Source organism: Hylobates moloch, unplaced genomic scaffold (assembly GCF_009828535.3).
Source record: "Hylobates moloch isolate HMO894 unplaced genomic scaffold, HMol_V3 SCAFFOLD_21, whole genome shotgun sequence".
Taxonomy (NCBI): domain Eukaryota; kingdom Metazoa; phylum Chordata; class Mammalia; order Primates; family Hylobatidae; genus Hylobates; species Hylobates moloch.
Genome location: NW_026652296.1, coordinates 33,107,493 through 33,132,467, shown reverse-complemented (window position 1 = coordinate 33,132,467; position 24,975 = coordinate 33,107,493). Strand labels below are relative to the sequence as shown.

Here is a 24,975-nt window from a genome sequence, read left to right as displayed (position 1 = left end):
TTCAGCACATCAACCAAGCACAGTGCTCTGCTTGGTGGTGGTAACATATAAATGAGATTGTAGACATGTGCTAAGTGCCCAATTTCTCCTGCCTTCCTCCAAAAGGAGCCGAGAAACAGCAGCACACTTTATGAGGAGATTCAGATTCACCCACATCACTCAGTCAGCATTAGTCACTTCCATTCCATACCACGATACAGGCACGGCAGGCTCTGGGGCCAGGCTTTGGAATAAGCAAGGTTCTTTAACCTCCCTGTGCCTCAGTTTCCTCATTTGTAAAATGGGGATAATAATAGTACAGGGCTAGTGTGAAGAATCAATGAGATTGACATAAAGTCTTAGTACCTGGCATGCATAAAGTCTTAGTATCTGGCACGCAGCAACCAACAATCAATGGCAACTACCCTTTATGCTCATCACTGCCCCGCCACCCACTTTGCTTTGGGGACTTGCAATCCCATTTTCCTTCCTGTATTGGTAACGGAGTAATCTGACATTCATTAGGGAAGGCACGGTTCTGGGGGAGCTGGATTCCTAATACACGTGGGAAATGGCCAGCGCAGGCTTGGAGCTCTGCTGAGACCTGCCAGGAGCTGTATTAGTGGAGCGTGTTACTTGCCTTGTTGAGCCTGTGAAGGGGAGTGGTGGGGGGGATAGATAGCTGTAAGTGCCTGGCACACAGTGGGGAATGCTCTGGGAGTCTGGAAAAGGGCACCACTTAAAACAGGCGGTACAGAAGGGGCAGCAAGGACGGCCCCACTGTTGGGTGGGTCTCAAGCACTGAGCAGGTGTTTCAGGTGGTTGGGGCACGTCAGGCAAAGGCTGGAGCAGGAAAGGCTACAGGGCTGCACACCTGTCACCTTGCTGCCCCAGCCGCCACCCTGCCCTCAGGGAGCACCAGCCACTGTTTGCTGGGCTGGGTGGTGGCAGGAGACACAAACTGCACTTGAGTGACAGATGAGAGAGTTGTCCTGTCCTCAACACAGGCAAGGCCGAGTTAGGGGCTCAACTCACAGGAATCCCTAGGTGAGATGAAGACAACGAATCCTGGCGGAGCCATGCCAAAAGGCCTCCCTCGTGAAGATACTATAGATCCTAACTCTTCTAAAGCTGGGCTGGAGGATCTTCTGGGTCTGAGGGTGCACTGAAGGGACAGTGGAGCTCAGGGCCTGGACCAGTATCCTGGGGCAGCCTTTCCACCAGACACAGGGTTCTCTCTGGCTAAGGTAACCCTGACTCCAGAATCATCTCAACCGAAAGTTGTCTAAAATGATCACATTGAGGCATCCTCCAAAGCACTCTGTAATTAAGTGAGATACTTTCAAAACTGTATTCCATATTTTCTGTCTTCAAAATAAGAGTTTATATAATCATGATTCATATATTTGATGGAGAAGTGTCAGATGCATTGGTAAAATATTATGTAGTAGGCTATAAAAATGTTTAAGATAGTTATATGAAAAAAGCAGAATAAAAATTAGATCTTTTTATTTATTTATTTATTTATTTTGAGACGGAGTCTTGCTCTGTCCCCCAGGCTAGAGTGCAGTGGCGCGATCTCGGCTCACTGCAAGCTCCGCCTCCCAGGTTCACGCCATTCTCCTGCCTCAGCCTCCCGAGTAGCTGGGACTACAGGCGCCCGCCAACATGCCCGGCTAATTTTTTTTTTTTGTATTTTTAGTAGAGATGGGGTTTCACCATGTTAGCCAGGATGGTCTCGATCTCCTGACCTCATGATCCGCCCGCCTCGGCCTCCCAAAGTGCTGGGATTACAGGCTTGAGCCACCGCGCCCGGCCAAAAATTAGATCTATACAATCATTTCAACTAAATTGCTGGCCAGGGCTGGAAAGAACACAGAACAATGAAAATTGGTGGGTTGTGGGATAGCAGAACTGTGCGTGGATTTTCAGACATTTCCTTGTAATTGTTGTGTTTATGCCTTATATTTAAAACAGCGAAAATGCAAAAGAAATGCAGGAGGGCTAGAAATACCAATTGAAGAAACACCAGCCCAGGGGAGATGGCTGGAAGTCGTGGAGTGGAGAAGGCAACTGAGGAAGAACGTGCAGGGTGAAGGGAGCACACCCAGATTCAGGGGCAGGACAGGGCAAAAGAGACAGGGAAAGAACAGCAGAGGCAAAGGGGGACCAGAAACTCTGACAGCAAAGGAAGGTGTGGTCAAAGGCATCCACGAGCACTGAGAGGCTGGGGAGGCCAGAACGGTGAGGAGGTCCCGGGACGTCCCCCCAGGAAGGGACGATGACCTCGGGAAAACAGTTTTGGGCATATAGGTGAAAATGGGTTATCTCACTGAATCCTTGCCATGACATGGGCAGGCACTGTTGGTTATCACCTTTATAACTTTGTTCTCTAGGAAAGGGAAGTATCCCATGCTTCGCTCCCTCACATGCTTAGAAGGTGTCTTTCGCTGGACCACATCTACTCACCTGACTGCCCAGGAGGAGGGATGCCACCCAGGCCTCGAGGGAGCCTCACAAACACAGAGAGGACAGCGGCTTTGTTGCCAAAACACGGCTCCAGTGCAATGGGTTTGGGAACAGTCTGGCGGAAGAAAACAAAATTACCTTAAGTGATACTCAAGCTTTAATGTACACAGACAACTTAACCGTCATTTGCGCTTATAAGAACCATCAATTTTAGGTATATAAAAAAGGTACACTGCAGTTTTTAAGATAATGAAAAAGGGCAGGAGAGAGCTCACAGTACTCTCTGAGCACCAGCGACATGGGTGGTACTGCTTGCTGCCTTCCACTGAGGTCTCACAGTCCCCTTCCAGAGGGCTGCTTGAACTGTAGGGAAGGGGCCACGCCAAGTGGGTTTCTTCTGGATGCTGTACTTTGGCTCAATTTGAAATTCTAACTCATAATTGTAGGTCACAGGAATGGCAGTGGTGAGTGCTTGGTAGATTTGTCAGACAGTTCTGCATACCTGGCTCAAACACAGATGCAGATATCATGGAGACTTAAAAAACATTCTATTTTGTCTGTCCTTTAGACACTAAGTAGACAAGCCTGCTGGATGTAAAAGCTTGTAAAAGCTGGTGGCTGACCAAGTGGACTCTTTGTCTACTCTCTGGATGCATTTGGCTCTGGAAAATATGTGTTCATCTTCTGTTGCAGCCTTTAGATGAGATTTGTCCCCTATATTAGTTTCTTCTCTTTTTCTTTTTTTTTTAAGAATAGAAATGGGGTCTCACTATGTTGTCCAGGCAGGTCTTGAACTCCTGGGCTCAAGCGATCCTCCCACCTTAGCCTCCCAAAGTGTTGGGATTAAAGGTGTGACCTACCGCACCCAGCTTATATTAGTGTAACAAACTACTGCAAACTTAGTTGCTTAAAACAACACCCACTTATTATCTCACAGCTTTAGAGGTCAGAAGTCCCAGCAAGCTCTGTAGGGTTCTCTGCCGAGAGGGACAGGTCTGTTCATGTCTTCCATGAGTTCTGGGGAATTATCAGCTATCTCCTGAGGTCTCCCAGGCTGAAGTCAAGTTGTCAGCTGGATGGGACTCTTATCTGGAGACTCTGGGGAACACTCTGCTTTGAAACGCATTCAGGGCTTACGCAGTGGCTCACACCTGTAATCCCAGCACTTTGGGAGACCCAGGAGGGAGGATCCCTTGAGCCCAAGAATTTGAGACTGCAGTGAGCCATGATCACGCCACTGCACTCCAGTGTGGGTGACACAGCCAGACTCTCTCTCACAAAAACAAAAAAACTTCTGTGGCCACTCCATCTCTAAACCAGGGATGGTGTGTCAAGTCCTTCTCATGTTTCCAACCTCTCTGGCTTCCTCTTTCTGCCACCAGCCAGAGAAACTTTCTGTATCTTAAAGTCAACTCCCTTGTTTCATTACATCTGCAAAATCCCTCTAGCAGTACCTAGAGTAGTGTGTGACTGAATAAACATGGGATGGAAATCTTGAGGGCCACCTTTAGAATTCTGCTGACTATACCCACAAATGTCATCAGTTTCTTCAATTTGGTTGAAGAAAGTAATTTCCAGTACCACTCTGCTGTGACAAGGCACTGACTAGATGGGTGAATGGCAGAGGCAGGGAGATCAGTTATGAAGTAACTGCAAGAATCCAGGTGAGAGACAGCAGTGGCCTAGATCAAGTGGGAATAGTGGCAGAGGCGGGATACAGTGGCTGGGAAACATTTTTGAACATGGAGTCAAGATTTGCTGATAGATTGGCTGTCCAATGAGAACATGACATCAAGAATGAGTCAAGAATAATTCCACGATTTTGGCCTGAGCAACTAGGATGATGGAGGTGTTATGTGCTGAAAGGCGGAAGGTATGTCAGAGGAGCAAGTTTGAGAAATAAACATCCAAAGCTCAGTTTGGCCATGGCCATGTTAAGATATCCAAGTGGGGACACTGAGTAGGCAACTGATGTTTGTGTTGGAGGCTCATGGGAGCAGTCTAGGTGAGAGGATCATAGTGCTTAAACCTGTGATAGTGAAGATCACTGAAGAAGTAGGTATAAAAGACACAAGAAGGGGACAAAGACAGGGCCTGATGCACACCACTGTCAAAAGATGAAGAGGATTGAGCAAAGACCACTGAGCAAGAACAGCTAGAAGGCAAGTGTGTGGTGTCCTGGAAGAAAATCAAGAAAATGTTTTAAGGAGCAACTAACTGTGTCATATGCTGCTGACATATATCATGTTGTTCAATACTTTAGGCTTGTCTATTTTTTAATCCCACAAATATTATTTTACCAAGATAATGTTTGTTTAGATTTCTATATATGATTATACTTTTATTTACTCACTATTCTTTCTTATACTTTAGTCTATCCTCCTGGGGGTAATTTTCCTTCATTTTAGCACATCCTTCAGACATTTCTTTTGTGCAGGTCTGCTGGTGGCAAATTCTCAATTTTTATTCTAATTTGAAGATATCTTTATTTCATCCTTGTTCTCGGAAGGTGCTTACTGGGCACACTATTCTAGGTTGGGAGGTTTCTTTCAGTACTTCAAAGACATTCTCCCACTCTCTTCTGACTTCTGAGAAGTCAGCGGTCAGCTTGTCATTCCTTTGCAGGTGATCTTCCCCCCACCCTTTTTTTTTTTTTTTTTTGCAATAGAGTCTTGCTCTGTCGCCCAGGCTGGAGTACAGTGGCGCAATCTCAGCTCACTGTGACCTCTGCCTTCTAGATTCAAATGATTCTCATGCCTCAGCCTCCCAGGTAGCTGGGACTACAGATGCGTGCCACCGTGCCTGGCTAATTTTTGTATTTTTAGTAGAGATGGGGTTTCACCATGTTGGCCAGGCTGGTCTTGAACTCCTGACCTCAAGTGATCCACCCGCCTCAGCCTCCCAAAGTGCTCGGATTACAGGTGTGAGCCACCACACCCAGCCTCTTTTCCCATTTTTAACAAAAATTGTGGTAAAATACACATAACATTTACCAACTTGACTATTTAAAAATATACAGTTCAGTGGTATTAAGTATATTCACATTGTTGTGCAACCATCATTACTATCCATCTCCAGAACTCTTTTCATCTTGTAAAACTCAAACTTTGTACCCATTAAACACTAACTCCCCATTTTCCCCTTCTCCCAGCCCCTGCGAACCACTGTTCTATTTCCTGTCTTTATAAGCTTGACTACTACAAGTGTATCTCTTAACAGCGTAATCATACAATGTTTATTTTTTTGTTACTGGCGTATTTCACTTAGTATGTCTTCAAGGTTCATCATATTGTAGCATGGGTCAGAATTTGCTTCCTTTGGAAGGCTGGATAACATTCCATTGGATGCATAGACCACGTTGTGCTTATCCATTCATCCATCCATGGACACTTGGGCTGCTTCCACTTTTTGGCTACTGTGAATAATGCTGCCAAGAACACTGATGTTCAAATACGTCTTTGAGACTCTCCTTTCAGTTCTTCTATGTATAAACCCAGATTGCCAGATCATATATAATTCTATTTTTAATTCTTGGGGGAACAGTGGTACTGTTTTCCACAGTGGCTCCATCACTTTATACTTCCATCAACAGTGCACTAACGTTCCAGTTTCTCCACGTTGTATGTGATACTTTTTCTCTGGCTGATTTTAAGATGTTCTCTTTGTCTTTGGAGTTACACAATTTCATTATGAGAAATCCAACTTGTTTTCTTTCCTTCCTGCCTTCCCTTTCTTTCTTTAATCATGCTTACAATATGTTTTGCTTCTGGAATCTGTATATTCATGTTTTCCATCAGTTCTGGAAAGCTATCATCTCTGAATATTGCCTCTCCTTTGTTCTGGGATTCTGGAAATACATGAGTTGGATCTTCTCATTCTATCCTCCATATTCTTAGTATCTATTGTACTTTCTATCTCCTTGTCTCTCTGAGCTGCATTCTGTGTACTTTTTTCAGATTCATCTTCCACTTTGTAAATTCTCTCTTATGTCTGATATGCTGTTTAACATGTAAATTGAATTTATTAAAAAAATTTCAACAAGTATATTTTTCATTTCTAGAAGTTCCATTTGGTTCTTCTTCAGATCTGCTTGGCCATACTTGACTCTCATCTTTATGATTTCATCTTTTATTTCTTTAAACATTTCATACACAGTTATATTCTTTAGATTTCAATTCTAACACTTGGAGTCCTGTCCACATCAATCATCTGTTGTTTCTGCTACTCTTATTTATGGTGGCTTGCCTCTTGTCCCTGGTGATCTTTAATTACTTCATCTTGATCTGTGGGACTCCAACAGCACTGAATTGAAGATGTTTTTCTATAGAGAGGATTTCCACCTATTCAGGTAGGTGTTGTGTTTACCATCTGGAACCACTTAGGACAAATCATGGTTCTGGTTTTGGTTTATGGTTTGTTCTTTTTAGGGTAGAGAAGGAGAGTATTCCCTGGAGATTTTACCTACTTCCTGTGAGCTCAGTAACATTTTAAGTAAGTATGTTTTATTCAAGATACATACCTATTTCTCTAGCGTATCTTAAATATTCCATCATTTTGCCCAAGGAGAAAGTCTTACCATTTTCTTCATCATTTTGGGGAGGAGGGTGATAAATATTTTCCACAGAGTATTAATACATAGTATATTATCATTTTGCTGCTTAAAAAATTCCCCAAAATATAAAGAACAATAGGCTGGGCGTGGTGGTTCACACCTGTAATCCCAGCACTTTGGGAGGCCGAGGTGGGCGGATTGCTTGAAGTCAGGAGTTCAAGACCAGCCTGGCCAACATGGTGAAACCCCATCTCCACTAAAAATACAAAAATCAGCTGGGCGTGGTTGCGCACATCTGTAATCCCAGCAACTCAGGAGGCTGGGGCAAGAGAATCGCTTGAACCTGGGAGGTGGATTGCAGTGAGCCGAGATCACGCCACTGCACTCCAGCCTGTGTGACACAGTAAGACTCTGTCTCAAAAAAAAAAAAACAACAAACAAAAAAACAATGATTCGATGTTCAATGTAGCTCTTTTCAAATAAAAGTTTTGTATGCCACAGAATACTCAATAGAAAAGCAGACAAATCATTTAGATTTTAAAATCCCCTGAACACAAGACTGCTCAGCGACATGAAACAAAGATTGAAAAACAAAAGCAAAAGAGTACCCAGCAACTTCAGGTTTTAACTTATTGTTATAAAGAGAGGAAAAAAAGGAGGTAATGGAATAGGGCTTTTGCTCTCTCTGGTTTCCCAGACTTAGGAGCCTAAGTTTTAAAAAGTCAAGTTATAGGGACTTCTGAGTCACATTCTCACCTTTATACTCCCCCCAATAAGATCAGGAGGCTCCTCATCTGTTTCCAAGGCGACGTTTACGGAGGCAAAGGGACGGCTGGCCATCTGTTGCATCTCTCGAAGAAGTTGCTGATAAATAATATGGCAAAGCCATTAATGGAATGAGTACCGAGGGGGTTTTATTAGTTAATGCTACATGTTAAAAACACCTCATCCTCCCTGATTCAAACAAATCAAGTCCAAAATGATACTTTTTAGACTTGATATTAGATAACATTAGGGATTATTAAATTTTGTTGGATGTGATAACACCATTGTCCTTATATTTTTAAAAAGCCCCTGTTAGAGATACATATTAAAGTACTATGTTTATTGCAGCATTATTTACAATAGCAAAGACTTAGAACCAACCCAAATGCCCATCAATGATAGACTGGATAAAGAAAACGTGGCACATATACACCATGGAATAGTATGTGGCCATAAAAAAGAATGAGTTCATATCCTTTGCAGGGACATGGATGAAGCTGGAAGCCATCAGTCTCAGCAAACTAACACAGGAACAGAAAACCAAATACTCCATGTCCTCACTCTTAAGTGGGAGTTGAACCATGAGAACACATGGACACAAGGAAAGGGAACATCACACACTGGGGCCTGTCAGGGGTGGGGGGCAAGGGGAGGGAGAGCATTAGGACAAATACCAAACGCATGCAGGGCTTAAAACCTAGATAACAGGTTGATAGGTGCGGCAAACCACCATGGCACATGTATACCTATGTAACAAATCGACATGTTCTGCACATGTATCCCGGAACTCGAAGTAAAATAAGAAAATAAAGATAAAAATAAAAGTACTGTGGATTTAATGCTATGATGTCGACTTGTCAAATACATAAAATGGTGTGGCCCTATCTCCTCGTATTTCTACTACTAAAGTCAGGCTTGCTTTTTTCCTTCTGAAACTTGCACCAAGGATTCACACAACAACAAAAACCTATGCCTCATTATACGGCAGATAGGAACTGAGAGAACCCTTCCTTCAGAGAGGTGGTATAAGCTAAAAACATAAACAAATGTGAAATTTTGCAGAGCAGAGGGACAAACAGGGGCTCGGGATTTAGGCAGGCTTGATGTGAACTCCTGCTCCAATAGTCTACAGCTGTGTGACCTTAAGAAAGGTGTCTGAAGTCTCTGGGCATCAGTGCCCTCCCTCTGAAATGTGTTCCTAGCCCATAAGGTTGTCACTGGGATCAAATGAGATACTACAGCACAGTGCCTAGCACATGGTGAACAGTCGTTCACATATCTTTAAGGATATTAGAGATCTTCTGAGCATGATGCTGAAGCTTTGAGGTTATGCCTTGGGAGACAAGTAGGCCTTACTTCAAACTGCCTCCTTGGAACTACTGTAGAAGACAGAATCTTGGCCTGGATAGATATGGCTCTGTTCTAGAAGGACATTTTTATGATAAGTATTTTCTTAAAATACCAACATTCTTACATTTTATAAAGCTGTAGGTCCATTTACTCGACTAATATATGCAGCAATGTTCCTTGGGGTCTGTGCTTAAGTGCTGGGGTCACAATAAGACAGGGTTCAGGAGGCAACGTGTGTAAAAGCACTTAAAACCGGGGCTAGTGTGTAGCAAGGACTAAACAGTGTCAGCCGCTACTACTGTTTTAAAAAATAACATCACATCATTGCTTCTACAGTTCTGAGAGGGAATAAATAATGGCTGACATTTTAGAAATGATGAAATATATTCTGAGTGGTCAGCTTCACAGTTACAGAGAAATTCCAAATCACATGGGTAAAATCATAGTTTATTAGATGACCAACTCCATACTAAACACATATATATATTTTAATCTTTTTCCTATAGGCTGTGCATCTTACTTTCTCTCATGCACACTGCAAACAATTTCCAGTTGATTGTTCAGCTTCTGTGTTATTCATTTATTTTTTGATATACTTAAGCCTTCATTTTTATGCAGGCAAATCTCTACTATATTGTTTTAATAACTTTATACGAAAATAATAATTTTGTTTCCTTTCCAATAGTAACAACACTTCTTAGTGCCCTTTCACTTAGTGCACAGTCTAGAACATCCAGCACAAAGCTGACTGACTGTGGGATTAAACAAAGATAATGAACTTGGGCTGTGAAGACAGAAGTCCCTAGTTAAAGCCTCGTTCTGCCTCTTAGTTAATTATGTGGTGTAAGTCATTTCACCTTTCTGAGCCTCAGTCCCCTCATCCATAAAACATAGCTAGGGACAATACCTGTTTCATAGGTTTGAGACGAGGATTAGTTAATCTATGTAAAACCACTTAGAACTCAGTGCCTGGAATTTTTAAATGCTTAGATGTCAGCTCTTGTTAAAACTAACTTACCTGGATACAACCTCTGGTGTTTGTTTGTTTTATCATGAATGATGCTGGTTATCCAGATATTCTTCATAGCGTTAAAAAGGTATTTTTGATTTTACTGTGAGTTTTGTTTTCAAATTAGGAATGGATATTGAGTTTCAATAAATGACAAAATGATTTCTTGGCCTCTAGGAAGAATTCAGGTGTTATTTTTTCCCCACTGATATGATATATTCTTTTTTTGACATGATATATTCTAATAGGTTTTCTGGTATTAAGTGACTCTTCCATTACACTGCAATTAGACTGCTGCATATACATTCACTATGCAGCTGCCCTTTGTATTTTGGTGCTACCTTTGTCAGGTTTTGGTACCAAGATTTCTGTGTATAAAATCAATTCGGACTCTTTCAAGCTTTCCATCTGTTCCTTTGCTTTACAGATTTTAGAAACAATTAATTGTCATAAGCACTCAGGGAGGAATAGGCTGTCGTAATCTCCATAAGCTCATCTCAACCTTGAAACTCCCTGGGTCTAATGTCCTTCTTGGAGAGAGTAGCACTCAGACAAAGTTTTCAACTCCTGTCTTGATAACTGGTTACTGTGGCTTCTTACTTCTTTCTTACTCCATTGTGAATAAATATACATTTAAATTGAAAATATAATTTTTTCAGAACATCACGTAATTCATTAGGATTTTAAAGTACATCAGTAACACAGCTATCTAAAAAACCCATTGAATAAGCTATCCCCTTATTTAAAAAATAATAATAAAGAGTGTGCAACATTCCCTCTACGAAAACATCATCTGTATGTGGGTCAGAAAAGGTGGTACTGTGGCCCACAACAAGAGGCCCATATCCTGGAGCCTGTCTTAACCCTATTCAGACATGAATATCCTATCAACAGTGCTGAGTGCTTGTGAGTTGTGATTTTAGATACTTCCCTTCTCTTCTAAATCTTATCTATAAATACATTTTTATATAGAAAAAGGCATGAGTAGATCCAAAAAAAACCCCAGACAGCTTCTTTGTCTAGATCTTATATACACGTGAGCATTTCCATTAGCAACAATGCAACAGGCATGACTAAATGAAAGGCAAAGTAATGATGGAAGTGAAAGTTGCAATAAACAAAGTTTTTATGTTGTAATTATTTCAATGGTGGTTATTTTAAAAATATTTATTTATTTATTATTTCAATAGGTTTTTGGGGGAACAGGTGGTGTTTGGTTACATGAATAAGTTCTTTAGTGGTGATTTCTGAGATTCTGGTGCACCTATCACCTGAGCAGTGTACACTGTACCCAGTGTGTAGTATTTTATCCCTCATCCCCCTCCCACTCTTTCCCCCAAGTCCCCAAAATCGACTGTATCATTCTTATGCCTTTGCATCCTCAGGGCTTAGTTCCCACTTATAAGTGAGAATATATGAAGTTTGGTTTTCCATTCCTGAATTATTTCACTTAGAATAATGGTCTCCAATTCCATCCAGGTTGCTGCAAATGTATATAAATATATATATATACACACACATACACATACACATCCCACATTTTCTTTATCCACTCATTGATTGATGGGCATTTGATATGTTGTAATTTTCAACCAAGTTTATTTATTTAAATTTGTCAACTGTAAATATTTGCTTATTACTTTTGGAATGAAGCTCTGGAAACAAGTCAAGACTTATTAAAAAATAAAACTCAAGTTAAAAACTTAACTACACACACATTTATCTTTCCTTGAATAATGAAAAATTTTTGAGATGCTTAAATGTCTGATTTCCCTCTCCCATGAAAAGTTCTTGTGAAGGCGGTGCCTAATCACATGGTGGCTGCGCTGTGCTAATAAGCCCTTGGATCTCTGGCCTCAGTCAGGACTCAGATTCTGGTCGGAAGGATAAAACTGGCATTTCTAAGTCAATACCAGAGTTTCCTTTTCGGAAAGCAAGACACTGTGGTGCAGAACTAATTACACTTTATGTAGCACTCATCTAAGTCTACTGACCATATGCTGCGGAACCATGGACTGCAGAAAGAGCCGCATTATTCCTACCGTGGAGATGTCTGTCTGTCCATTACCACTAAATAGCTAAAAGCCACTTGCTTAAGAGAAAAAGAAAGAGAAAAAGCTCTTCCAGGGATTCTTTAATCTTTACCCACTGAAGCTTACCTCTCTACGTCTGGAGGCCCAACAACTTTGTTTGATCTTCCAAACCACAGCAGCCACCAGGAGCAAAGAGAGGAAACAACTGTGAGAAAGGAAAGTACTGAGTTATTATCCCAGCCCCCAGAATCAGCTCCATCATTGCCCACACCTCAGGCCAGGCAGTGAAAACAGCTCCCAATTGCCACCTCCAGGCTCCCTTCTGATGCTTTGTCACAACAATGTGCCGGTTCAGGAGGCAATGAGTGAGACAACTTCGGTAAGCCAGGCTTCCTAACCAGGCCTCTAGACTGTATCGTTCCCATGTGGTACTGAGAGAGAGCCCTGCCCTTCCACTCGGCTTTTATCAGAATGGCCCACAGTGGCTTATCCCAAATAAGAAAAGTAATTCTAAGATAATTATAAGAAATATTAGTCATGCTGTTTATTCAAGTTAGCAAATATTTACTGGTAAAATCTAAGAAGGTGAAAAAGTTAATTATTAAAGTAACAATCAACTTTTCATAAGGGAGAGGCAAACAGAAGAAATGTGTGTAATTATTAGTGTATATTCAATATTTTTACCAACACATATTTTTAAGTAAAATAAAACACATTTGAAATGATCAAACCCAAGCCAACATTTTTCTTAAAAATATTAAGAGAAAATAACTCCCAGTGGCCTTAATAGTTGCAGAGGATTTCAATGCTCTCTCATGTATAAACCAGGTGTGGAATGATTTGAAAAGCTACAGTGATGGCAAAGAGAATAGCTGACTTGCGGTTAAAAGGAAGAATAAGCTTAACAAATAAAAAAATAGATAACTGCTATAACTGCATTTTTACTCATTAACTTGTAAAAGGGGCTAGCTACAGGGTATTTTTCCAGAGTGCTACACGCAGACATAAGGCTCTCTGCCAATGTCATCAAGGTACTCTCTTGCTGGCTGAGCTCTGCGTTTGTAGGATGGGGTCAGCTTCATGAATGGCACCTCAGTGCACCCAAGTGCTGACACCAACACAGCCCTCCCGAGCTGGCTGGAGAGAGGGACTCTAAGATGCTAGGATGACTGAACTGCCCTTATCTCAAGGCTTCCTCAAGGCTCACTGCCTCAAATGGGTGCCCTGACAAAAGGCAATTCGATAGGATTGCCTTCCAACCCCCCCAGGATCATCACTTGGTGTAAAGTCTTCATCTCTAGACCTCTCTGCTATCAGGACACTGCCAATCTTCTGACAGTCTACATTGTCATTTTTTTTGAGACAGAGTCTCGCTCTGTCACCCAGGCTGGAGTGCAGTGGCACAATCTCAGCTCACTGCAACCTCTGCCTCCCAGGTTCAAGTGATTCTATTCTCCTCTTTTAGCTTCCTGAGTAGCTTGGACTACAGGTGTGAGCCATCACACCCAGCTAATTTTTGTATTTTTAGTGGAGATGAGGTTTCACCACGTTGGCCAGTCTGGTTTCAAACTCCTAACCTCAAGTGATCTGCCTGCCTTGGCAAAGATTACAGGCCTCACATGACTGGCCTACATTGTCTTTTTAATCAATACTTTAATTGGGTCAGGTCCTATTCTAGGCTCATGGAAAACACTGATAAACAGAGCAAAGACTACTGTCCCATGGAATTTACATTCCAGCAGGTGGAGACAAACAGTAAGTAAATAAGCAAATTACGGAGCATGCCAAAAGGTAGGTAAGTGCTACAGAAATAAAAAGATGGTTTATAGTATTCTCTGCTGGAACCAACCCAAATATCCAAACACGATAGACTGGATTAAGAAAATGTGGCACATATACACCATGGAATACTATGCAGCCATAAAAAATGATGAGTTCATGTCCTTTGTAGGGACATGGATGAAACTGGAAAACATCATTCTCAGTAAACTATCGCAAGGACAAAAAACCAAACAGCGCATGTTCTCACTCATAGGTGGGAATTGAACAATGAGAACTCATGGACACAGGAAGGGGAACATCACACTCCGGGGACTGTTGTGGGGTTGGGGGAGGGGGGAGGGACAGCATTAGGAGATATACCTAATGCTAAATGACGAGTTAATGGGTGCAGGAAATCAACATGGCACATGGATACATATGTAACAAACCTGCACATTGTGTACATGTACCCTAAAACCTAAAGTATAATTAAAAAAAAAAAAAAAAAGAAAGATGGTAAGAGCAAGGGGTTCTGGAGTACCAGTGGCACTCCAGAGCAGGATGGTCAGAGTGGGCGGGCCTTTCTTTCTCAGAAAGTGACATATGAGCAAAGACTTGGAGAAGGTATGGGAGGTGGCTCATGGACGCCTGCAAAAGTGCATCTGGAAAAAGGGGTAGTCAGTGCAAAGCCCAAGGCAAGGCCATGCCTGGGATGGCTTGGGGAGCCTCAGGAGGCCAGCATATTTGGAGTGGGGTGTGTAAGGCCAGATATAAAGGCAGAGAGAAGGGTGAGGGTGAAGGGCAGATCATGTGGGGCACTGCAGGCATTATGAGGGCATTGGGAGAGAAAGAGCCAGTGCAGGTTTTTACACAGAAGTGTTGTGATTTAACATTTGCTGAGAAGACCACTAGGGGTGCAATGGCATTATCAGGGAGACCAGCAGCTTAGGTGAGATGATGGTGGCTCAAACCAGGGCGGTGGAAGCAGGGGTGTGAAAAGCACTTTGGAATCTGGACATATCTGGAGATCCATTTTAGACATGCAGAGCCCTAAGATATCTACTGGACAGCCCAGGGCAGATATTCTAACTTGGAGGCTGGCTGCCAGGTCTGGGCTGGACATGGCATTTGGAAGGCATCAGGATATATATGGTATTTCAAGCAATAAACCTGGCCACGGTCACCAAGAAAGTGTATACACATAGATGAGAATGTCCTGGGGCCACCCTAACAATAAGTTGAGGAGAACAGGAAGAACCAGTAAAGAGGTCTGAGAATAACCTTCTCAATCTTTCTTGGCTTCCATGCATAATCCTGATTTTTGTTATTTTTATTCTAATAGATAAACATAAAGAGGCAGCAAATCCACAAGGAAGAGCATGAAGCCAACGGGAACAGCTTCTAAGTTGGTCAAGAGCCTGCTGCTGCTGCTGCTGCTGAGAGGCGAGGACCCTGGTATCACTCAGAAGCCTCTCTTGGGTCCACCCGTAATACAGTCTGTGCCTGCTTCCCTCAAGGCCTCAGGGAGGGTGAGAGGGCCCTTCTGTATTCAATGCAGATCTGTTGACAACACCCGTTACCCAGTTCCTTCTACTTGCTGCTCCAGCTACAAGAAGCGACAGAACAGCAAGCAGGGGAGAGTCTCTTATTTCCCTCTTTATAGAGGCTCCTTCCTGAGGCTGGAAAAGCACCTCATTAGGACACAAAGAGGTCTCAACAGACTGTGTCAGGACCTAGAGTTTACTTCTCTGTGTGCTGAGTCTGGAAATACTTTTTCTAACTCACCTTACATTGATTTTCTCATTTGAATCATCGAATTTCCCCCCAACTTTTGTTCTCTTTTCCATATATTATATGAGCCATTCTTCAGAGTGCTTAGGATTATCTGGTACCTTTCCCCTTTTCCTTATAGGCTCCATTTTAAATTCTTTTGGACCAGGCTGGGAGCGGGGGCTCACGCTGGTAATCCCAGCACCTTGGGAGGCTGAGATGGGAGGACTGCTTGAGGCCAGAAGTTTAAGACCAGCCTGGGCAATATAGTGAGAACCCAACTCTACAGAAAAGAAAATATTAGCTGGGCATGATGGTGCATGCCTGCAGTCCCAGCTCTACTTGGGAGACTGAGGTGAGGAGGACTGCTTGAGACCAGCTCAGGAGTTTGAGGCTGCAGTGGGCTATGATTGCACCACTGTGTTCCAGCATGGGCAACAGAGACCCTATCTCAAAAAAAAAAAAGAAAAAAAAGCTAAAAAAATTCTTTTAGACATGGTTAACTTGTCCTGGGAAAATATTTTCTTCCCCATGCCATGAAAGTAACTCTTTTCTTAGCTAAAAGTTTATCATCGCTAGTTAGTAAACATCGTCTAGAAAAACCAAAGTTCTGGATTCTTTTCCAGAAGTTCAACCCCCACAAGGGAGAAGCGATGAAAACGCCATCTGTCCTTGTTTACTATACAAGAGGCCATGGGCCTGAAAAATACTTCCCCGACCTATTCTGATAGTGTCATTTGGTCGTCCAGGGACTGAATGTCCAGTAGAAGTGGCCGGTCCTCACCGGGCTGGTACCTGGCAGCAGGGCCATCTTATTCCATACACATGCTCCAAGAATTTAAGGATGTCTACTAAGTGGAGCTAGAATACAGCCCCTACATCCCTTAAAAGCAAGCCATTGACACAAGCTTTTTTCCCTGAGAGGTTAGTGCCTATGGTTCCTCCTCACTCTGCACTTACCCTGAAGAGTCTAAGTTTACTTCCCACAAATATCTTACTAGATTATGTACTAGATACTGAAGGTGTGTGTGTATAGGAGTGAACGAGAGACAGTGCCCTGCTCCCCTGAAGCTTGGTCTACCGACCCAGATATTAAGCAAGTAAACATATGAATATATTCTTCAAATTGTGATGAATACCACGATGAAAAATAATACAGTTCTACGGGAGAAAGGAACAAGGGGAGACAATTTAGCTTAGCCCTTAGAATTTTCAGAGGGACAGGAGTGTCTTGTGTGTGCTAACGAACGACTCATGGGGAGAGGTGCCTAAAGAGCCTCAGATGCGGGCTGGTCACCAGAAAACCCAACTAGGTGTTTAGAGGGTTAGAACTTTCAGCCCCATCCCCCAAACTCCAAGAAGGGGAAAGGGGCTGGAGATGAGTTCAGTCACCAATAGAAAGTGGTTTCATCCATCACGCCTATGTAATGAAACCTCAATAAAAAAACTCAGAATGATGAGGCTTGGGGGAGCTTCCGGGATAATGAACATATCCACGTGCAGGGAGGAGGCTTGTCCAGAGATGCCATGAAAGAGCTGTGCTCACCCACCCCCATGCCTTGTCCTATTCATGTCTTCCATTTGGTGGTTCCTGAGTTGTACCCTGTATAATAAAACTGTAATTCTACGTATAGTGCTCTCCTGAGTTCTGTGAGCTGTTCTAACAAATTGTCAAATCTTGGAGTGAGCAGTCACCAGAAGCCCTGAATTCGTAGTTGGCCCAGTAGCAGTGAGGTAGCCTGGGGACCCATTTGTGCTTAGTGTCTGAAGTGGGAGCAGTCTTGTGGGACTGAGCCCCTAACTTGCAGGATTTGTTCCAACTATGGGTAGTGTCGGAATGGAACTGAACTGTGAGACACTGAGTTGGTGTCAGAGAATTGGAGAATTTGTTGTTGTCTGGAAAAATCAAGCAAGGTATGAAACTATACAGAATGAAGGGTAGTGAGAAGAGTGTTCCAGAAAATGGGATAAGCATGTACAAATGCTCAGTGTAGGGAAAGAGCTTGTGCTTTTGAGGACACAGGAGATGGCCCTGGTAGGAGAATGTGGAAGAGAAGAGTGCAAGCTGAATGTGGAGAAGAGGAGGCCAGTTCACCCAGGGAGCTGAATTTTATTTTAGATACAACAGGAAGGTAAGGGGCTAGACACACGATCTTTAAAGGTCTTCTCTGGACTTTTTGTGGATTCTGGAGGGGCCAAAGTCAACTGAAAAGGTCCAGGCGAGACTGATGCTAGGGTTGGTGGGGTGGGGAGTGGAGGTGGAGAGTGCACTGACGGCCGTAGCTCTGGGGCCTGGTAAGGGAGTGCCTGCTGAGTGAAGGCAAGAGAAGTGGCTTGGAACCGGCAGAGCCATGTTGCCAGTTAGTGAGGTGGGGAACACTGGTGAGGAAGGATGGAATTGGTCACTTCTGGGCACATCGTGCTGCAGATGGGGAAGGCAGAGTCCAGTCAGAGAACACAGAGTGAGAAGATGGCCAGGGTCAAGGTCTGGGAAAAAATCAACAGTGAGAGGCTGAATAGAAAAGGTTGCACACTAGGGAGGCTAAGAAGCAGCGGTAAGGCAGCATGGGTCACAGATGGCTGGAAGAGTCTCGCTCATGAAGCAGTCAGTTGGTTGATACCACTGAGAAGTCAAGAAAAGGAGGACCAAAAAGTATCCTTTGGATTTGGCAATATAGTGTGCTGCTTAATCTGTGGGGTTACATTCCCAGCCTCCCAGTGGATGCCTGAAATCATGGATAGTACTGAACCCTACATATACTATGATTTTTAGATCTGATAACCAAGACACTAGCGGGCGGGCAGCATAGGGGCGTGGATACACTGGACCAAGGGATGATTCCTATCCCAGGTGGGACGAAGCGGGATGGCATAACATTTCATGACACTACTCAGAATGGAGTACAATTTAAAACTTATAAATTGTTTATTTCTGGAATTTTCCACTTAATGATTTTGAACCATGGTTGACCCTGAGTAACTGAAACTGTGGAAAGTGGATCTCTGTCTTGTTCCCAAACTCAAACTTCTAACATTCTACCATTAAGAAAGTGGTTTGCCGTTGACTTTTTATGTTGTTCCATTATTAGTGTTCAAGAAGTTTCTCTTTCTAGTTTTCTAATACGTTTTTTTAAAAATGAATGGGTATTAAATTTTATCAAATGCTTTATCTCCTCCATTGGTTAAGATGATCACAGTATTCTTTTTTTTTTTTTTTTTTGAGAAGGAGTCTTGCACTGTCGCCCAGGCTGGAGTGCAGTGGTGCGATCTCGGCTCACTGCAAGCTCTGCCTCCCAGGTTCACGCCATTCTCCTGCCTCAGCCTCCTGAGTAGCTGGGATTACAGGCGCCCACCACCAGGCCCGGCTAATTTTTTGTATTTTTAGTAGAGATGGGGTTTCACTGTTAGCCAGGATGGTCTCAATCTCCTGACCTCATGATCTGCCCACCTTGGCCTCCCAAAGTGCTGGGATTACAGGCATGAGCCACCGCACCCGGCCTAAAAAAGGTTATGTTACCAATGAAGTCACCTGGGGCCTAGAGTTTTCACTATGACAAAACTTAAATTAGTATTGTTTTAAAAATGGATAAAGAACTATTCAGGCTTCTTCTTCTGTGTCAGTTTTGGCAAGCTGCATATTTTTCTTTTAATAGTCCCATTCTATCTGTTTCATTTTCAAATTCATTCACATAAAGTTGTTCATCAAATACCCTTCTGGAGGAAAAAAAGTCTGCGGGATTTGGAGGAATGCCCCCTTTTTATTTCTGATATTGGCTACATATACTATATACCTTCTCTCTTTTTTCCTTGGTTAATCTTGCCAGGGGTTTGCCAATAATATTCTTACTCTTTTCAAAGATCCAATTCACAGTTTTTAAGATCCTCTCTACTGTACTTCTTCCCTTAGATCATTAATTTTTGCTCTTATTTATATTTTTCTTTCTTCTACTTCTTTATGTTTAATTAGCAGTTCTTTTTCTGAGTTACTGAGAGGAATGTTTTTTCTTTTCTAATATGTGCTTTTAAAGCAGTGATTTTCAACCTTAGCTGCACATTGGAATCACCTGAAGAGTTTTCAAATGTTTGGGGTGCACCCCTAGAGGTTCTGAGTCAAATGGTCTGAAAAGTGGCTTGGACATCAAAAGCTCCGCAAGTGATCCTAGGTGCAGCTAAGGTTGAAAACCACAGATTTAAAGCTATAACCTCTAAGTACAACTTTAACTGCATCCCATAAGTTTTCAATATTTTCTTCATCAACCAAATCATCTTAAAATTTATGTTGTGATTTAATTTATATACATTTTGACTGAGCGCAGTGGTTCATGCCTGTAATCCCAGCACTTTGGGAGGCAGAGGCGGGCAGATCACTTGAGGTCAGGAGTTTGAGACCAGCCTGGCTAACATGGTGAAACCCCATCTCTCCTAAAAATACAAAAATTAGCCATGCGTGGTGGCACGTGCCTGTAATCCCAGCTACTTGGGAGGCTGAGGCAGGAGGATTGCTTGGACCCGGGAGGCAGAGGTTGCAGTGAGCCAAGATCACAACACTGCACTCTAGCCTGGGCAACAGAGAGAGACTAAGTTTCAAAAAAAAAAAAAAAGAAAAAAAAAAGAAATAATTTATATGCATTTCAAAAATAGCAAATGCAATGTATGGTTTGAGAAGTCAGGTAAATGGTACCTTTGGGGAAGAGGCAGGGGGTTGTGAGATGGGGAAACACAAGAGGAACTTCTAGAGTATTGGTAATATTAACTCTTGTTCTGAGTGAACAAGAGAATGGAACAGATGGAATGGGATCATTAGAAGAAAACTATATACAACTTGCCAAAACTGACACAGAAGAAATAAGAAGCCTGAAATATTCTGGGTGAACAAGAGGTAATATTACCAATAGTCTAGAAGTGTTCAATTTGTGATAATTCACTGAGCTACATACATGGGATTTGCAAATGTTTCTGTAACTTTATTTTACACTTAAATATACTTTTCTTTTTAAGAGAGAAAATGGATTCCATACAAAGAGTGGGAATTATGACAGCACTAGCCTTCTCAATATTATACTGGACACTAGAAAAAATAGTATAATGTCTTCTAAATTCTAATGGAAAATGATTTTGAACCTAGAATTCTGTAGTCAGACTTTTTTTTTTTTTGAGACAGGGTCTCACTCTGTCACCCAGGATGGAGTGCAGTGGTGCATTCTCTGCTCACTGCAACCTCTGCCTCCTAGGCTCAAGCCATTCTCCTGCCTCAGCCTCCTGATTAGCTGGGACTACAGGCTTGTGCCACCTCACCCAGCTAATTTTTGTATTTTTTGTAGAGACAAGGTTTTGCCATGTTGTCCAGGCTGGTCTCGAACTCCTGAGCTCAAGTGACCCACCCACTTTGGCCTCCCAAAGTGCCAGAAATACAGGTGTGAGCCATAGCACCTGCCCCCGGAAATTCAATCAAATTGTAGGATAAAATAAAAATATTTTTAGTCAGGAGAGCTCACAGAAAAGTTATCTCCCAGGCATCTTTTCTCATAAATCTGGAGAATGTGCTCCAGTGAAAAGAGGGAATGGATAGGAAGATGAAGACATGGGATCTGGGAAACAGAGACTTCAATATAGGAGTTTCCAAATGACAGTTGTGCAGCAGGCCCCAGGAACAAGTGCACTTGGGGGCAGGAGGTGGGAGGGTTCTAGGGTGGGCAGCTCCAAGAGAAATTCAAACCAAGAGAGCACCTTCCTGTGTGTGACCATTGTGAGATTTCTCAGTTCTGTCACAGTACAATGATACTTTATTTTATTTTATTTTTTACTGTTCTAAAGGTACATCAGCAAGAGTATAGTGATAAATCAGGGGTAGGCACATAGAAAAATCAAACAATTAAAAAGCCAAAACATGGCAAATACTACATTTAGGATAAGCAAAGAATGATCCTTCTACCCAAAAAATGTGGTAGTGTAATCACTGTTCAATGCAGCTGTGAATAAGAGTTTTATGGCCATAACATAGATAGGGATCACTGATTTAGCCATGCATTGTGATACAATGGTATTAAGTGAAAGAGACGGGGCTTTTGTATGCTTTTGTGGTGTGAGGGGAGATGCTAGGGGAGGCCATGTAACACAGTATATCCTCATCTTCTACAGTAGGACATCAAAAGAGAACTTAACTGAAAAACCAAGTGTAAACACAGAGAAGTAAAAAACAATTAAAACAATTTAAATTGGGGGACGTGGGGTGGGGAAGGTGCAAGGCAGGCTATTGCTGCTTTCTGTTTTAAAAACTGCAGCACTTTTTTTGTCTTTTTCAATTATTTGTATACAGTATTTTCATAAAGATAAAATTAAACTAAGAAAAAAACTACGGAAATAAAAGAAAATCCCAGGGCACTAAAAAATCACTTTCAGCTTTAAAACTTTGGATAATCACCAGAATCATCTCTTGAACAAGAATAAGCATATATGGCGCTCACATCAGTAACCATTATTAATTAAATGTTGTTTTAGTCCCAAATTCTCCCCATATGAAGAGCCAAATTATCTATAGGATATATGCAAAATTAATACAGGATACATGCAAAGCCCCCCGCCGGAAGCCAGAACATACAAACCAAATGTTTTCACTTTGTCATGCTAGATTGAGTTTATATTACTGTAACTGACATCTAACTTTTCAGGAACACATATGAAATAAATTTAATCTGTGGTGGAAACACAGGATTACTCTTTTATCTTTTAGGAGCTGATACTCTATTAATGGATCTAGGGCCTAAATCAAAAGAACAGAGAGAGTCTGTATAAGCAAAATTACCTGAAGAAAGTCACGAAGAACTGTACCAGGTCCATAAAATTGCTGTGCTGAGAGAAGGCAATCTGTGACAGAAAAACAGGTAGTGTGATTATGCAGCTTGTGAAACCACCACGGATTCAGGCTTCTCATTTCAAGAGTTAAGCTGAAAACAGAGTTTACATTTTAAAGAAGTTAAGGAAACTTTTTTCACTTAAGGAAAAGTACCTCACCCCTTTAGTTTTCTTGTTTAGTTGCCAGTCCCACAGCAATACACTGAGGCTTTAGCACAGCCTCCTGCAGCCCCTTCTAAGCTTCACAACAGTTCTGAGGTTCCCTCCATTTGACCCTGGAGACCCTCGCACGCCTCCATGAAGCCTGGCGCTCCCTCCCTGCACCTCCACCCACACAAAGCTCTCCTTGTTTGCCTCAGTACCGATTCATGGCCCTGCCTCCAGGTGGGCAGCCCCATTCTGTGCTCTTCATTCGGTCAACATTTATGTACTCAGTGTGTACTGACTGCAAGACATTGTCCTTTTTACAAAAAATTGTGCCTCACGTTTTGCTACACTGAACATCATCTGACAATACGCTATCAGAACTTAAATAATTTTATTATACAGTTAATAGTCTTCATACCAAGAATATAAAAATATAACATATTTCATCAACTCTAAAATAACATTGGCTGAAAAAGGCATTATTCTGTATATTATTTAGGAAAACCACTGTCAATTTAACTATGACATAATGCTTCTTAAGTCACTGACCATAAGACACATCATGATTTCAGGGATATTAGCCCATGAAAACATGCATACCTCCAAATTGATTAAATACGAGAATTGTGTCCTTACTATCACCTACAATATACGTGCTACTAGCCAGACGTTGTGGTGCATTGCCTTTTTTTTTAGGGAACTCAGCCCTCTTTGGAGAGACAATGGTACTATAAACGAAACAATTACTGACCAAGGTGACAATCCCAGTACAGACAATTCTCATGACAAACACAGGAAGGTAAATGACGAGCATCTGCTTTCCTAGTCCCACCAAACCCCAACCCCTTGCACTGTTTTTAGAGCCAGACTCACAGGGGCCTAGAAAATAGATTTCCACTGTTTGCTTTTTTGATGGGCCTATTTTCTTTTTTTTTTTTTTTGAGATGGAGTCTGGCTCTGTCACCCAGGCTGGAGTGCAGTGGCGCAATCTCGGCTCACTGCAAGCTCCGCCTCCCGGGTTCATGCCATTCTCCTGCCTCAGCCTCTCCGAGCAGCTGGGACTACAGGCGCCCGCCACCACGCCCAGCTAATTTTTTGTATTTTTAGTAGCGACGGGGTTTCACTGTGGTCTCGATCTCCTGACCTCGTGATCTGCCCGCCTCGGCCTCCCAAAGTGCTGGAAGTTCTGGCCAGAGCAATCAGGCAGGAGAAGGAAATAAAGGGTATTCAATTAGGAAAAGAGGAAGTCAAATTGTCCCTGTTTGCAGATGACATGATTGTATATCTAGAAAACCCCATCCTCTCAGCCCAAAATCTCCTTAAGCTGATTAGCAACTTCAGCAAAGTCTCAGGATATAAAATCAATGTAAAAAATCACAAGCATTCTTGTACACCAATCACAGACAAACAGAGAGCCAAATCATGAGTGAACTCCCATTCACAATTGCTTCAAAGAGAATAAAATACCTAGGAATCCAACTTACAAGGGATGTGAAGGACCTCTTCAAGGAGAACTACAAACCACTGCTCAATGAAATAAAAGAGGATACAAACAAATGGAAGAACATTCCATGCTCATCGGTTGGAAGAATCAATATCGTGAAAATGGCCATACTGCCCAAGGTAATTTAGAGATTCAATGCCATCCCCATCAAGCTACCAATGACTTTCTTCACAGAATTGGAAAAAAACTACTTTAAAGTTCATATGGAACCAAAAAAGAGCCCGCATCGCCAAGTCAGTCCTAAGCCAAAAGAACAAATCTGGAGGCATCATGCTACCTGACTTCAAACTATACTACAAGGCTACAGTAACCAAAACAGCATGGTACTGGTACCACAACAGAGACATAGATCAATGGAACAGAACAGAGCCCTCAGAAATGATGCCGCATAGCTACAACTATCTGATCTTTGACAAACCTGACAAAAACAAGAAATGGGGAAAGGATTCCCTATTTAATAAATGGTGCTGGGAAAACTGGCTAGCCATATGTAGAGAGCTGAAACTGGATCCCTTCCTTACACCTTATACAAAAATTAATTCAAGATGGATTAAAGACTTAAATGTTAGACCTAAAACCATTAAAATCCTACAAGAAAACCTAGGCAATACCATTCAGGACATAGGCATGGGCAAGGACTTCATGTCTAAAACACCAAAAGCAATGGCAACAAAAGCCAAAATTGACAAATGGGATCTAATTAAACTAAAGAGCTTCTGCACAGCAAAAGAAACTACCATCAGAGTGAACAGGCAACCTACAGAATGGGAGAAAATTTTTGCAA

The 24,975-nt window shown here is 42.2% G+C and overlaps 1 protein-coding gene across 5 annotated transcripts in view; it reads right to left on the bottom strand.

Moving 5' to 3' along the window:
• ATRN (attractin) overlaps positions 1-24,975 on the bottom strand; it is a 187,505-nt gene that overhangs the window by 4,709 nt on the left and 157,821 nt on the right. For 4 of the 5 annotated variants that reach the window (XM_058432761.1, XM_032143129.2, XM_058432758.1 and 1 more), the window contains 4 exons: positions 22,491-22,552; positions 12,284-12,362; positions 7,757-7,864; positions 2,449-2,563 (listed from right to left, as the gene is read on the bottom strand). In XM_058432761.1, the coding sequence (XP_058288744.1) occupies positions 2,449-2,563; positions 7,757-7,864; positions 12,284-12,362; positions 22,491-22,552 (364 nt within the window). Of the gene's footprint in view, positions 1-2,448; positions 2,564-7,756; positions 7,865-12,283; positions 12,363-19,816; positions 19,858-22,490; positions 22,553-24,975 lie in introns of those variants that run through there. The other variant, XM_058432760.1, reaches the window with a different exon arrangement.